Source organism: Varanus komodoensis, unplaced genomic scaffold (genome assembly GCF_004798865.1).
Source record: "Varanus komodoensis strain SLA01 unplaced genomic scaffold, ASM479886v1 scaffold26, whole genome shotgun sequence".
Lineage (NCBI taxonomy): Eukaryota > Metazoa > Chordata > Lepidosauria > Squamata > Varanidae > Varanus > Varanus komodoensis.
The window spans coordinates 6233305-6246603 of NW_025335684.1; the positions used below are offsets into that span (position 1 = coordinate 6233305).

At 49.2% G+C, this 13299-nt stretch overlaps 1 protein-coding gene across 1 annotated transcript in view; it reads left to right on the plus strand.

The window, feature by feature from the left end:
- Positions 1-13299, plus strand: part of PRKAR1B (protein kinase cAMP-dependent type I regulatory subunit beta) — a 105120-nt gene that overhangs the window by 17803 nt on the left and 74018 nt on the right. Inside the window, exons 3-4 of the mRNA XM_044433851.1 lie at positions 1859-2029; positions 3548-3639. Coding sequence (XP_044289786.1) covers positions 1859-2029; positions 3548-3639 — 263 coding nt within the window. The remainder of the gene's footprint in view (positions 1-1858; positions 2030-3547; positions 3640-13299) is intronic.

A 13299-nucleotide genomic window follows, 5' to 3' on the forward strand; every position in this document is an offset into this window, starting at 1 on the left:
CACAATTTGGTATGTGTTGTTTTCTGCTTTTAAGGGTAAATTCTGTTTTTTTAGCTGTTACTTTTTTTTTTTTTTTGCATTTGGGGGTTCTGCAGCATTTTAGGGTTTGCTCTAAAAGTCAGCTTGCGAATCGCCAAAATAAATATTAAATACATCCCTTCTGGCTGCCTTTTTCTGCACTGTTTCCAGCTCAATGGTCTCCTTTTTAATGGGCTCACAGTTATTCCTGGTGACTGATACTTTCGTCTGGTGTCTTTCCGCAACATTTTGGGAGGATGCCATCCAATTAGGAAACCGTTTGCTAAGTATCGTACTCTTTCTCCTGCTACCTCTGATGAGCTAATCATAACTCATTTCCTGTGTCGATAACAACCAAGTGATTAAGATGATAATTAGCCACATGTCTACCGCCGATAGCCATGCTGTTCCCACCTCCAGACCCGACTGTATGGAAGACACACTTCCCAAGCTGTCTTGCCAGTGTGATACAAGAGCAGACAAGATTTGGAAGGCTGTCTGGCTTAGGATATGGCATGGCAGCTCACAGTAAAGAATTTGCTCGCAAATTTTGGGTTTTCTTCCATGGGAAAGCTGCTAGGCGAATCCCTTTAAGACCGCCTGGGAAGTTAATTCAGCCTTGAAGATGCTTTTGGGGCAAGCTCCAGTGATCAGCGTGGCCAAAGGCAGAAGGGGGTGAGAACAAAATGCCACGAACGTTGCATATTTTAGCTTAAAGCAAACTACCCATCACGCTAAAAGAAATGTGGAAAAAGGGAAGAAGAGCTCTTAGAAGAGGCATTTCAGCCTTTTAAAATGTGCGAAAAATGGCACAACAGCCCGGACATCCCCAAATGGGTGGTGATTTGGGGAAGGGGGGTAGCCCTCTGGGGACTTTAGGCTGGTCGGATTTGGCCCATGGCCGTGATGTTTGTCACCCCAGCTCTAAGAGTTCAGAAGTCGAGTCCCACCAAAATCACATTGCTGGGCAAAGGTACTGGGTGAAATGCAAGCGGTCGTTTATCAATGGGCAGCTGACTGCACTGAGCTCACACGGTCGTCTCAGTTTTCTATCTATATTTCTTGCCCTGGTAGTAAGGAAATTCCTACCACGGCTGTTTTGTTGGATTGCTGGATCCCAGATTGCTGGGATCCCAAATGTCCTTGGGCGAGCTTGCTTTGGAGAGGAGCCGAAGCTCGGTGGTAGGGACCTGCCTGGTGTCAGAAGTGCCCAGGTCCAGTCTCTGGCATCACCGTTCAAAGAGAACCCGGTAGCGAGGGATGGGAGAGACCTTCTCGGCCTGAGTTCTGAAAGAGCAGCTGTGGGGCTGAGCAAAAGGTACTGGCCTTGATGGGCAGCAGTCTGACCTTCCTAGGTAGCCACTTAAATGCTGTACAGCACCAGAGGTCTTTAGCAATTGGGCACCAAAAGAATAAAATTAATTGTAGGCATCTCCACTTAGCCTTGAAATTCCCTCGGTGAGTTTGGGCCAGTCCCTGACTCTCAGCCTAACCTACCTCACAGGGGTGTTGTGAGGATAAAACAGGGAGGGGGAGGTTTATGCAAGCCCCTTGGGTTCCCTGCAAGAGGAAAAGAGGTGAGGCTATATATGTCACCGTCATCATCTCAGGTTTTCAAGCTCCCCAGGAGACTATCCAGAAGCAGAAATACTTATGCAGAAATTCAGCCCTGTAAAAACCAAACCAGCAATGTTTGTAGCTGCATTCCATGAGAGGTTGTTGCCCCCGAAAATCCACCCCAAGTTTTGCACATGGACTTCAGCAAATACAGATTGGTTCAGGAGCTTCATGGTGGAGAGAGAGGAAAACAAGCTTTCTCATCCTTCTTTCCTCCCTGCAGGAAGAATGCAAACAGATCCTGGCCTGGCAAAAATCCAATTCGCAGTCAGATTCCCATGATGATGAGATTTCTCCGCCGCCTCCAAATCCAGTGGTCAAGGCCCGGCACAGAAGGGGAGGCGTCAGTGCTGAGGTGTACACCGAGGAAGACGCTGTTTCTTACGTCAGGAAGGTAACATTCTGCACGATCCTCGGCTTGGGCATGGGCCTTTAAATGGCTTGTGGATGCACACAGCCGCTTTTGTGCTGGGACTCAGGAGTGTTGCCACATCTCCTGATTGTTGTCTCTGTTTATCTAGTGTAAATTTTGCCCCACCCCAGCAGAAAATGCCCCTCCAAACAGCATGAAAGAAATGCAAAACTGAGAAAATCCCGCTTGTGGTCCAAGATCTGTGGCCCAAGGACCAAGCATGTGGAGCAAAACTGATTGTCAGGAGCAAAATCTAGGAGAGACAAGTGTTGAGGTTGTCTGTGTGCGAATGACAGTGTGGGTCTGGGTCCCTATTCTGCTGGCTTCTGTGTTGCCCCCTCCTCTGGCATGATCCATCCCACCTCACCCACCTGCTCATTAGTTATTAGAGTTTCTTTTTTTTAAAGATCTCGGAGTAGCTCCATCATTCTCCTGCTCCTGCTCTCAATTTTATCCCCACAACATCCCTGTGAGGCAGGTTGGGTTGAGAGCCTGCGACTGGCCCAGAGTCACCCAGTTGGCTCCATGGCCAAGCGGGGACTCGAACCCAGGTCTCCTGAGTCCCAGGCATGTGCTCTTAACCCCTACACTGCCCTGGCTCTATTTAATTTTCTCCATGCAGGGAGAGGGATGGAACTCCTTCCTATTTTTATTTTATCGTATTAATCTTTTGTAAACCATCCCGAGACGTCTGTGATGGGACGGTATAGAAAAAATTTAAATAAATAAGTAAACAAGCCCCATCTCTCTCTCTCTCTCTCTCTCTGGAGGGAGGAAGGGACTCAGCAGGCTCTTGGAAGACGACCTCTGCAAGGGTTTAAGCAGAGTCACATTGGCAAACACCCAGGATGCAAAAGCAAGCTGCATGATGAATGGAGCTCTCTGCTTAGAATGCATCTACAAAAAGGAATGTTTTATGAGGCCCTGCCAGCTTTTTAATTATTCCCTAGGCAGCTGTTCTTAATATTCCCATTAGATATTTCTTAGTGGATAATGACCTCTTTCTCTCACACATTTCCCCAATATCTCATCTGCTGGCTCAGTTCAGGTAATAACTGAGGTTAACCATAGGTTAGCCCAGTATTCACCAAACTAAGTTTGCTCCGAGCAGTGTGTCCCCTGTACTAGGAGACGGAGGAGAAATTCATTGCAGATAGTTTTCGATCAGGGGCTGCCCAGTTTGGCCCACAGTTTGGGCCTCCTCTGCTTCTCCAAGAGCAACTCTCCTCTCTACTCCCAACTGTAGGGTTAGTCCAAGAGTGACTGGCATAGAGCCACCCAGGCAGCTTTTTGACTGAATGGGATTTGGCTGCATCTCTCCTCCTCTAACACCCCACTGACCACCCAGTACTACTCTCAGCCTGGTATCCAGTCTTCACCAGAGGTAGCCATTGCATCAGAAATACAGGACTCTCAGCACGGGAGTATTCCTCCCTGTGAGAGTGCCTGCGGTGAGAAGGTTGGCTGAACGGGGTGCGCTTTTGCTTCTTCCAATTCCAGGTGATTCCCAAGGACTATAAGACCATGACGGCTCTGGCTAAAGCCATCTCCAAGAATGTGCTCTTTGCCCACCTGGATGACAATGAGAGAAGGTAGGAGTCCACCTTTGGATTCTGCTTCATGCTCTTGTCTGGTTTATCGGTGGCTAGCTTGAATGCGCATCAGTGTTGGAAGTGTGCATGGAAACGTGGCTACTGAGGTGTTCGTTAATTGTAGGGGTGGGGGACAGTGCAGAGAAGCGTATTTTCTCTTTGCTCGGCTGGGTTGGCCCCATCTTTAGCTTGCTCATTCCAGAGTCATCCTCTTAATCCTCAGTTCCAACTCCTCCTCCTCCTCCTCCTCCTCCTCCTCCTCCTGTTTCATCTCTATATTGCCCAATGGCCAAAGCTTTCTGGGCAGTGCTCAGAGTTCACCAAACCGATACAACACATCACCATAAATCTTATCGAAATACAAACATTTAAAACAAAAAATTGAAAGCAGCTCAACAGCATCTAAGGAAGAGTAGCAGCCCTGTAAAAGCACTTGGGATGAGTCATTGGCTAGCCAAGTATATCTTGAAAGGCTTTGGCAGAAAGGTCCAACTTAAGCTGGTGCCAACAAGATCTCCCGGTGGATGCCAGAAGGCTTCAGCAGGGAGGTTTGGCAAGGTCTGCCTCTTCTTTCTATCCTTGTCTCTTCCTGTGCAATCCCCCCAGTTTCTGTTTTAAGAAGATGAGCTCTTTGCAGTGCAGTGACTAAGGCCAGCAGGGCTGTGTATACACTCTATAGGCGACTCTGAACCTCAGAGGAGCTGTCCGTAGTGCTGAAACCTCATCTCAAATAGGTTTGGCACCATGGATGGTTCCTGGCAGTCTTCAGAGACTAAGAGGGAAGGGTCCAGGCCACAGCTGGCCCAGTCAGGCTAATGGAAAGGGCCTTTGTTATTTATGTATTCATAAACTTCTATTCCACACTAATAGTCCCATAGGACTATTAGTTTATAACAATGAATAACTGAGTAAAATCACAATATCAATAAAATAACAATAGTAAAGCAACAATAGATGACGAAACATGATAATATACAGCTGTAAGTAAGATGTGATAAGTTAAAACAGTAAGACTATAAAAAACCCGATACCTTTAAAATTATACAGAATAAAAGTCAATTATTAAAACGTCTGTAAAATAAAGTTGTTATTGCTCGGCACCGAAAAGATTGCAATGAAGGCACCAGGTGAACTGCTCCTGGGGGGCTATTCCATAGGTGGGGTGTAACCACTGGAAAGACCCTGCTTCTGTTTGACAGCCTTCTGATCTCCTTGGAGGATGGCCTCTGAACCTGATCTTAGGGGTTGGTTAGGTACATATGGGAGCAGGTGGTCCTTCAGGAATTACGGTCCCAAGCCATTTGAAAAGGGTTTTGAGAAGATGCCAGGCAACCTTCAGAACCAGCCCCCATCTTCCAGCAACAGCTCAGGATTTCTGAACATACCAATCCAGGAGGACGGATTGGTTACTGAATCCCCCTTGCGTCATAAGCGATGTTTGAGCGTAGGTAGACTGTGGACGGGTGTAAATATTATTGGAGTGGCAAGTCTACACTGCATTTGGGTCAAACCAACCATTTTCCCTTTCGGGCTGAGCTCAGGGAAATGCGGGTTTGTGAGGGTGCAGCAGAAACTCGGTAGGCACGGGCCTGATTGGCGGGTGCCTGCGATGTCATTAACCCACTAATCCACTTCCGTTCCTTGTCAGTTCAGCAACACTCAGGTGCCAAACAAATAAATATTACACACATCACTTGACATAATTGTTAAATGACTTTCTGTAGGAAGGCAACGACAACGGTTGTCTGACGTTTGAATCAACAGTTTACATGCCCGTCAGTTACGCTTCACCTTACTGAAGAAAGTCCCAATGCAAGTTTTAGCATTGCTTATATGAGGTGTGTCCAGAAATTAACGAGAAAGATATTTTTAAAATTCTTTTATTGAAAAAATTTACAATCCAACATTGTCTCCTTCAAAGTATGCACCTTGTGAGTGCGCCCAACGCTCCCAGCGATTTTTCCATTCTTCATAGCATCCCCGGAAGTCTTCCAGTGGGGTGGCGTTCAGATCCTGCATAGTGGCTCTTTGGACATTATCCACACTACCAAACAGGTGCCTTTTCAAACAATTCTTCATCTTTGGGAAGATGAAAAGGTCACAAGGGGCCAAGTCAGGGCTGTAGGGTGGGTGGGGAAGCCCCCTGATGTGTTTTCCAGCCAAAAACTCTCCAACAACCAAAACACTGTGACTCAGTGCACTGTCGTGATGAAGGGATCCCAGTCGAGCGATCTCAGCTTGTGCCGTCGGGACACTTGTGTGGATGATAGCGCAGCTTCCCCATAAGCTTTCCTCACCATCCCAAAGTTTCTGATGCACTTTTACTCAGTTTCCCACAATTGTATCCCATGCTGCTGTCCCAAACTCACTTGCATTTTTCTTAATACGAGGCACTTGAACAGGGTGTCTCGAAAGGGAATGTCTCGATTCCGGCAGGGCTGGAATGCAACTGATCGGTGTTCTAACCTATACCTGGCACCCCACCCCATGGGACCTTGGCCAGCTTCTTCCTTTTCAGAGCCCTTCTCGAGCATAGGGGCTTCGTTCTCGTTACTGTCTGGACATATTTCCTGGGAACACTGGATGCACTCATAACCGACCTCTTCCTACAACTGGCTGCTCAGAGCAGCCCACTTGGTTTGATGGATTTCCTCCTGAGTAAGCAAGCCTAGATCCACCAACCTGCATGCATTGCCTCTTGTGAGGGGGCAGCTGGCTGATCGTCATCCTTGTAAAAAAAAGAGGAACAGTTACTAAGATTTCCAGAAACAAAGGTGGTCTTTGAATCGGAGGCAACAGCTGGAAGTACCCAGCGTAGTACTTTCGGTCAGCTGCTGCGTTCTTGTATGCAGACAGGCCGTAACAGAATACTTTAAGCATTCGGGAACCCCAGATTAGTTTGGCAGATGCTTTTCTTTTTTAAAGTGTGTGTGTGTGTGTGCGCGTGCGTGTGTGTTGTCCACTGGGGTAGGGTTGCGGGAGGGAATACTGTGTTGGAATGATTGAAAATAACCGTGGTGCGCCCTTGCAAGCCATTGGGTGTTCAGGAATCTCAGCTGGGGGAAATTGGCTGAATAAGGACAGTGTTGTGAAGGATTAAGCACCTCTCGCCTGCCCGTGCCTATTCTTCGCAAAATGGCACCTGTTCCACTTTTTCAGAAGTAAAACCAGGTTGCTGCATCTAGACCTCCAGAGAACCTCTGCTTTGCCCCCTATCCTGCCTCGGAGGTTTGTATCAGTGAGGAGCCCTGCCGTTGTGATGCTAGTGTGCCGTCAGGTCGTCTCTGACCTATGGGGACCTGGGGGTGAAGGCCCTCCGAAACACCCTACCCATGACAGCCCTGCTCAGCTCCTCCAAATTCTAGGCCGTGGCTTCCATAATGGACAACTCCCATCCCCTATTTGGCCTTCCCTTTCCTCTTCTGCCTTTGATTTTTCCCTAATGTGATTGTCTTCTCCAGGGAGTTGTGCTTTCTTATGATGAACCCAAAGAAAGCACAGCTCCCTGGGGAAGACAATCACATTAGGGAAGACTCAAAGGCAGAAGACGAAAGGGACGAAAGCATGAAGGCCTCGCTTTCTCCATTTTTACTTCTAGGGAAAGCTCTGGCTTCATTTGATCTAGGATCTGCTTGTTCCTCTTTCTGCCAGTCCGGGGGATTTGCGAGACACCATCCTTCGAGCACGTCTGTTTTCTTCTGGTCTGCCTGCTTCACTGTCCAGCTTTCACCCCCATGCATGGTGACGGGGAGTGCAATAGCTTGGACGATCTTGGCCTTGGCCTCCAGGGAAACATCCTCACACTTGACGATCTTTTCCGGTTCCTTCGTTGCTGCACCCCAATTTTTTGCAAGTAGCGCTTGGAGTTCTAACCTTGTTCGACGGGGGTGGGGGGGGGCTGCTTGAGGTGTGAGTGGAACTGAGCCACCCCTCTTGTGGCTTACGGAGGTGCTTCAGGCTTCCTTGTCCAGATTGCCGTGGCTGCTGTTACGGTGCAAAGCCCTGGTCAGGAAGGCCAAGCCCATGCAACTGTGTGAGTGGATACTTTCCACATGCAAGCTATTCCTGTGGGTCAGGGAGAATCCAGCAGGTGGTGATGGGAAAGACAGCTTGAAGGCACATCTGGGCCCGTGTGCTTACGCTCTGCATTCCTGCTGCCGCTTTCCCCCCATTCTTCCAGGCTGCCCTGTTTTAACATTCACTCCGCGGCCTGCCCTGTAATGGCAATTGCAAATGTCAGTCTTCCTCTGTATGTACCGGGATGTGGAGTGTTTTCTTCTACAGGGACCAAATGACTGGATTATTGTGCCTCCCCGAGGAAGCTCTCTCTCACTCTGTCCCCCCCTCCCCTCGTTTGGCCCATGCAGCTTTGCTTTTTCTAGACACGGAGGCTGAGAAAACAGACTTTGGGTGCAATCTTACGCCTATTTATACAGAAAAAAGCCCAGCAAAGCCCAGCCCTTCCAGCCAGCATGGGGAGTTAAAGGCCTTTTTTCTGTCTAAATAGGCATAAGATCACACCCTTAGGGGATTAAATGGAATCAATGCCATCCATAAGAAGTGGGAGAGGAGGAGGAGGAGGAGGAGGAGGATTCTACTGGCACAAACAGCAAGACTTCGTTGTGGAGGTTGCTCCGACCTTTTGCATTCAGGGCCAAGCGCAAGTGTCTTATGTCAATCCAAGAGACAGTTGAGAATGTCCAGGCTTCTTTGGCAAATCAGAGTGTTCAGGGCAGGCACGCACTTTGCACTGGGGAAGGCCTGGATCCGTTCCCCGCCTTCGCCAGATAAACAGCCAAGAAGGGGGAGTGCGTGTTGCCTGGCCAGTGGCTGCTTGCTCGGGCAGGCAGGAGTCACAGCGGCTCAAGCACAGAGGCCAAATTTTGCCCTCCAGAGTTCCTGGCCGGGCCTTATGGGTTTCCCCAGGTGGCCACATTGCTTTTTCCCAGCTGTCAGACATGTAGGGCTTCCCGCTGTATATGGAACCCTCTTCCCTGGTATTCCCAGAGGCTGAAATGGCTCATCCAGGTCTTGCATTCCAGCAGTAAGAGCTTTAAGCTCACATCAGTTGGCAGGTTGGCCATTCTGGTGCCCCCACTTCTGCCTTGGCCACGCCACCCACTGCAATATATCCCAGAGAGCTTCCCTGGGATGCAGGCTGCTGTAGCAGGGGTCATTGTGCTGTCTGAACCCAGCCATGCTAGCAAGTGTTGGGAAAATTCAGAAAAATCCTGGCAGAAAAGGGTTGCTTGTGCATCTTTGTGCTCTAAAATGCCTGCACCCCTTTCTCAGGAAGCACCCAAAAATTCCAAGCCGGGTTACTGTTGGGCATTTGCTGTTAGTTTTAGAAGTGGGGCCTGGTGGCTTCCCCAAGAAGCTGCCAAGGCTGCTGTTTTGCCGATCAGTAAGAACTGGTCAGGCTGCCAGGTTAACAGCATCACCACCACCCTCATTTGCATGCCAAGACTCACAATAATCCCAGGATCATGAAGTTAATACCTTGCAATCAAAGGCCATTGTGTTGCGCCCGCTCTGCAGAGCTCTCACCTTCTTCTGTGTGCCCCATGTTTCGCCATCAAGTGCCCAACTGCTGGGCCCATGCGACTCAGAAACTATAAAACACTCTGTATATGTTCTAAAAGCTTGTAGCTGGCGGTGCAGACCACTCCCGGTCACACGCTGTCATAAGTAACTGCAGGGGGCCTGGGTGATCTCGCCCATAAAAATGCTGAGGTTCAAGGCGATTCAATCTTCCCCTGGTACTTCATTCTCACCACTAGTGAAGAGGCTCTGGCACAAGCCACCGCTTGCTCACCAGAAGTGTCCGCGGCTGCATTCGCTCCTCGTCCGAGCTACCCCTTGACTGCTGGATGGGCGAGCACACAAGCATGCCGTGGGGCCACCCCTCTTCCTGCCCCTTCTTACCACCTCCACTGTCTTGGGGTCAGGGCAAGAGGCAGGTGAAGAACAGCTTGCAATGCTAGAGAGGAAGAGGAGGAGTTCTGCCGCTGAAGACCCTTCATAAATGCCCAACCCTACCTCCTCTGGACCCTACATAAACAGGCTTACCAACTGCCTCCAACTGGGTACATGCCATTCCCCTTTCCCAACAAAATCAGATTTAATGAAGTCTATGAAACTCTATTTCCTTGAAAATTCCTCTCACACGGCCACTGAATCATTTCCTTTTTAAAAAAAAGCCACCTGGATGCCCTTTCCTCTTTGCAAACGCCTCCCATTTATTGCTGCTTTAATCGCTTTCCTTTCCCCCAGGACCACATCCTTGCATTCTTCCTTGGTTAGAGGCGGTCAGCGAGAACAATGGCCGGTTTCGCTAGTAGCAAAGATGCTGGGAGGAACTAGGTGTTACCTTGGCAAAGACAAGGTCCCAGCTCTGCTTTTGGCTGGTGATGCTGAGATGAGGGTGGGGGACCTTTGCGGGGGCAGGGGGGGAGGGGAGAAGAATCAGCAGCAAGGTGGGCGAGAGATCTCCAAGGATTTTGCACCAGCAGGAGGTGAATCAGTTCTGCCCTCCACGTGGAAAAGTCTGTGCAAGGAGTATATCGGAACGTTACTTCCAAGGAAGCAAATGCAGGGGATGGTTGTTCTTGGTTATTCTTCTCTGCGAGGTGTACGGTGAGCTGCATTTCTTTCCCACGTGCTGGAATTTTCCTAAAAACAGAAATGCTGTCTGTCTGTCTATTTATTTGGACAGCTTGTACGCCTCCCCATTCGCATAAGCCTCGGGGCGGCTTCCAAAACATAAATAAATACATGTCTGTACAGAATACATAAAATACTGGAGACATCCTGGGCTTTTCTGTGCGTTTTGGGAGACGTTGGTGATGGGTGGCGATGGGACGCTTGGACCATTTTGGATGCCCTTGGAGAACGCGTCCGCATGGATGTGACGGCAAATGCATGTTTTTCTGACAGCCTGAAGACAACGCAGCCAGTTTAACTCTCCAAAGAAATGGCCGTTGCTTCACTCCATGTCCTTTACTTGTTTGTTTGTTTGTTTGTTTGTTTGTTTATAAAATGCATATGCCGGACAGCTTACCACATAGATAAATTGACAACCCACTCTGGCTGCAAGTTAATAAAACACAACAATAAAATTCAATATTAAAACATATTACAATATTGATTATATAAAAAGGTCTTGACCTGGCACAGAAAAACATATAACAGCGGCACCAGGCGGACCTCTCTGGGGAGCACGTTCCATAGTTGGGGCGCCACCGCAGAGAAAGCCCTCCTCCGGGTACTCTGTCTCCTAATGTCTTTCATGGAGGGTTCCCGGAGGAGGGCTTCTGTTGCCGATCTCAGGGGGTGGGAGGGCAAATAGAGAGAAAGGCGTTCCTTTAGGTATCCTGGTCCCAAGCCATCCTTCTGCAACACATGTCATTTCACTGGGCCTCGACTGTCAGCAGGGTGCAGGTAGGATATTAGACTGAATTCATGGAAGGAAAGACAAGGGGTCCCTCCATGCAGCCGTTGCTGGGGAACATGGTTGGGAGAGTGCTGTTGCACTCTTGTCAGGCTTGTGGGTTTCCTGGGGGCAGGTGACTAGCCCCTCTGTGGACCAAAGGCTCAACAGGTTGGGCCCTGGGTCTGGCCCTACATGTCTCTGATGTTTTCGTACATTCCTGGAACACAAGACAAGGAACACTGGCCAGCTACCTCCAATTAATTCACCTCACTGGTCCGTGGAAGTTGAAAGTGCCTATTCTGATCCGCAGCAGCCCTCCAGGGCTGCAGGTGGGAGTCATTCTCAGCCCTTGTTGCAGATGGCAGAGAGAACGGAGGACCTTTTGCTGCAAGGCTGATGCTTCCACCCCTGAGCTGCAGTCCCTCCTCGTAGGGTTGCGTGTGCCGCTTTATGGAAACAGGTTGCTGAGGACATGCCTTGGAAGCACATCAGAGTTGTCGATGTCTTCAATTAACGGCCGCACCGCCTTCCCCCGCATGGCCAGATTTTCACTGGAACTTCTGTGCAGTCCTGGTGGAGACACACACACCACTGCTATTGACCCTAGAACAAGCCCAAGCTGCTGCCGTGAGAACACTTCCTCCCAGGGTTGTATTAGCGTGGCGTGAGGCCAGCTTTTGCCAGGACCACAAATGGGGAAGGAAAAGTTTAAACGTCCCTTCCGCAAAGCACTGCAGTCCCGATGGAAACTGGAACCCTGGCAGTGGATTATTATTTTTATATTTATCACGAAACTGGCCCGTTTCCAGATAACGTGTTTTATGTCAGATCTACTCCGACGTGGAGAATGGTCTTGGATTGATTCAGAGCTGCCTGAGGGTAGAGCTGTGAACCAAAGCACCTTTTTAGATTGCAGCCCTGTATACAGTCCCTCCTGAGTAAGTCCCCTTGAATTTCATGGGGCTTACTCTTGTGTAGACGTGCATAAAGATTGCCCTGTAATGGGCCTTCCCAGTTGTGATGTTTTGCAAGCTCCATGGAATTTAGGGTTTAGTGTCCAAGAATGTGCACCGTGACGTTCCCAGCTTTTCAGTGCATTTAGAAATAAAATGTCAAATGTTTTGAGTTTTTTTAAAAAATATCCCCTCCCCTCTTTTCCCTGAGATAATTTGGCTCAGCATTGTTGAGTTCCTGGGGGCGGCGGGGAAGGATTGTAAAGTATTTTTTCCTTCCTCTGTAGTTAACATTAGATAGATTAGAATGCCAGAGGGCATTTTCAGAAAGGAGGCCTGACAGAGCAAGCTCAGTGCTTGTCTGAGCGGCATACCTGCTTGAAGTCCTATTTGCAGGGGTGAGCCTTGTTCTCATCATTTGTAAAAGCACTTTATAAAGCAGGCAGGAAAAAGAAAAGAAAGGAAAAGAACTGTTTCGGACAAGCACGGGTCTGTGACCGAAAAGGCTCAAGTTATGGCGAAGTAGGGCTAGAGATGGATGGAGGGATACTGCCCATACAGGATGCCCACATGGGTGCCCTTTGGGTGGCTGTGGATGATGAATAAGGCACCCATTGAAAAGGGCAGGTTGGATCTCTTTGGAAAGCAATCGTGCCAAACTGATCCCATCATCTGCCAAAAGTCAACAAGATTTGGAGGGGGAAATGGTCCTGTTTGAAGAAAACATGGACTGAATGTTCCTTGTCCTCATGAGATCCAGCTGCTTAAGCCATTGGTTGAACAGCTGTGATGTCACAGAAACCTGGAAGGGAGTTGGAGAGGCGGTGAAGGGAAGAAGGGCTGCAGGAATGGCTGGAAACAGGAAGACGGTGCACCTGAATACCCGGGCTGAAAGGACACAAGCTGGGCTGAGAAAGGGGAACCAAGGAAGGAGCAGATGGAAGGAAGACGGAGGCCTAGGAAAGGAGGAGGTGGAACTGAGAGACAGGCAGGTGGAGGAGGCGAGCTGGATGGTGGAAGTGGGGACTGAGTGAAATGAAGTGGAGAGGGAGGAGGTGACAAGCCGCAAGCGCAGATCTCACAGGGATGCTGCCCCAGAACGTTTTGGTCTGCAGGGTTGCTGAGGCCCTCCGCCGTCCTTCGCTCCAAATGCCCTGTGCACTCCGAGCTTCGCTTCAGTTCTCACAGTAGCTGGGGGAACATGGATTTCCCCGGCGAAAATATATTCCCCAGCAAAGGATATCATCATGGATTACTTTTAATGCAAGGAATTTT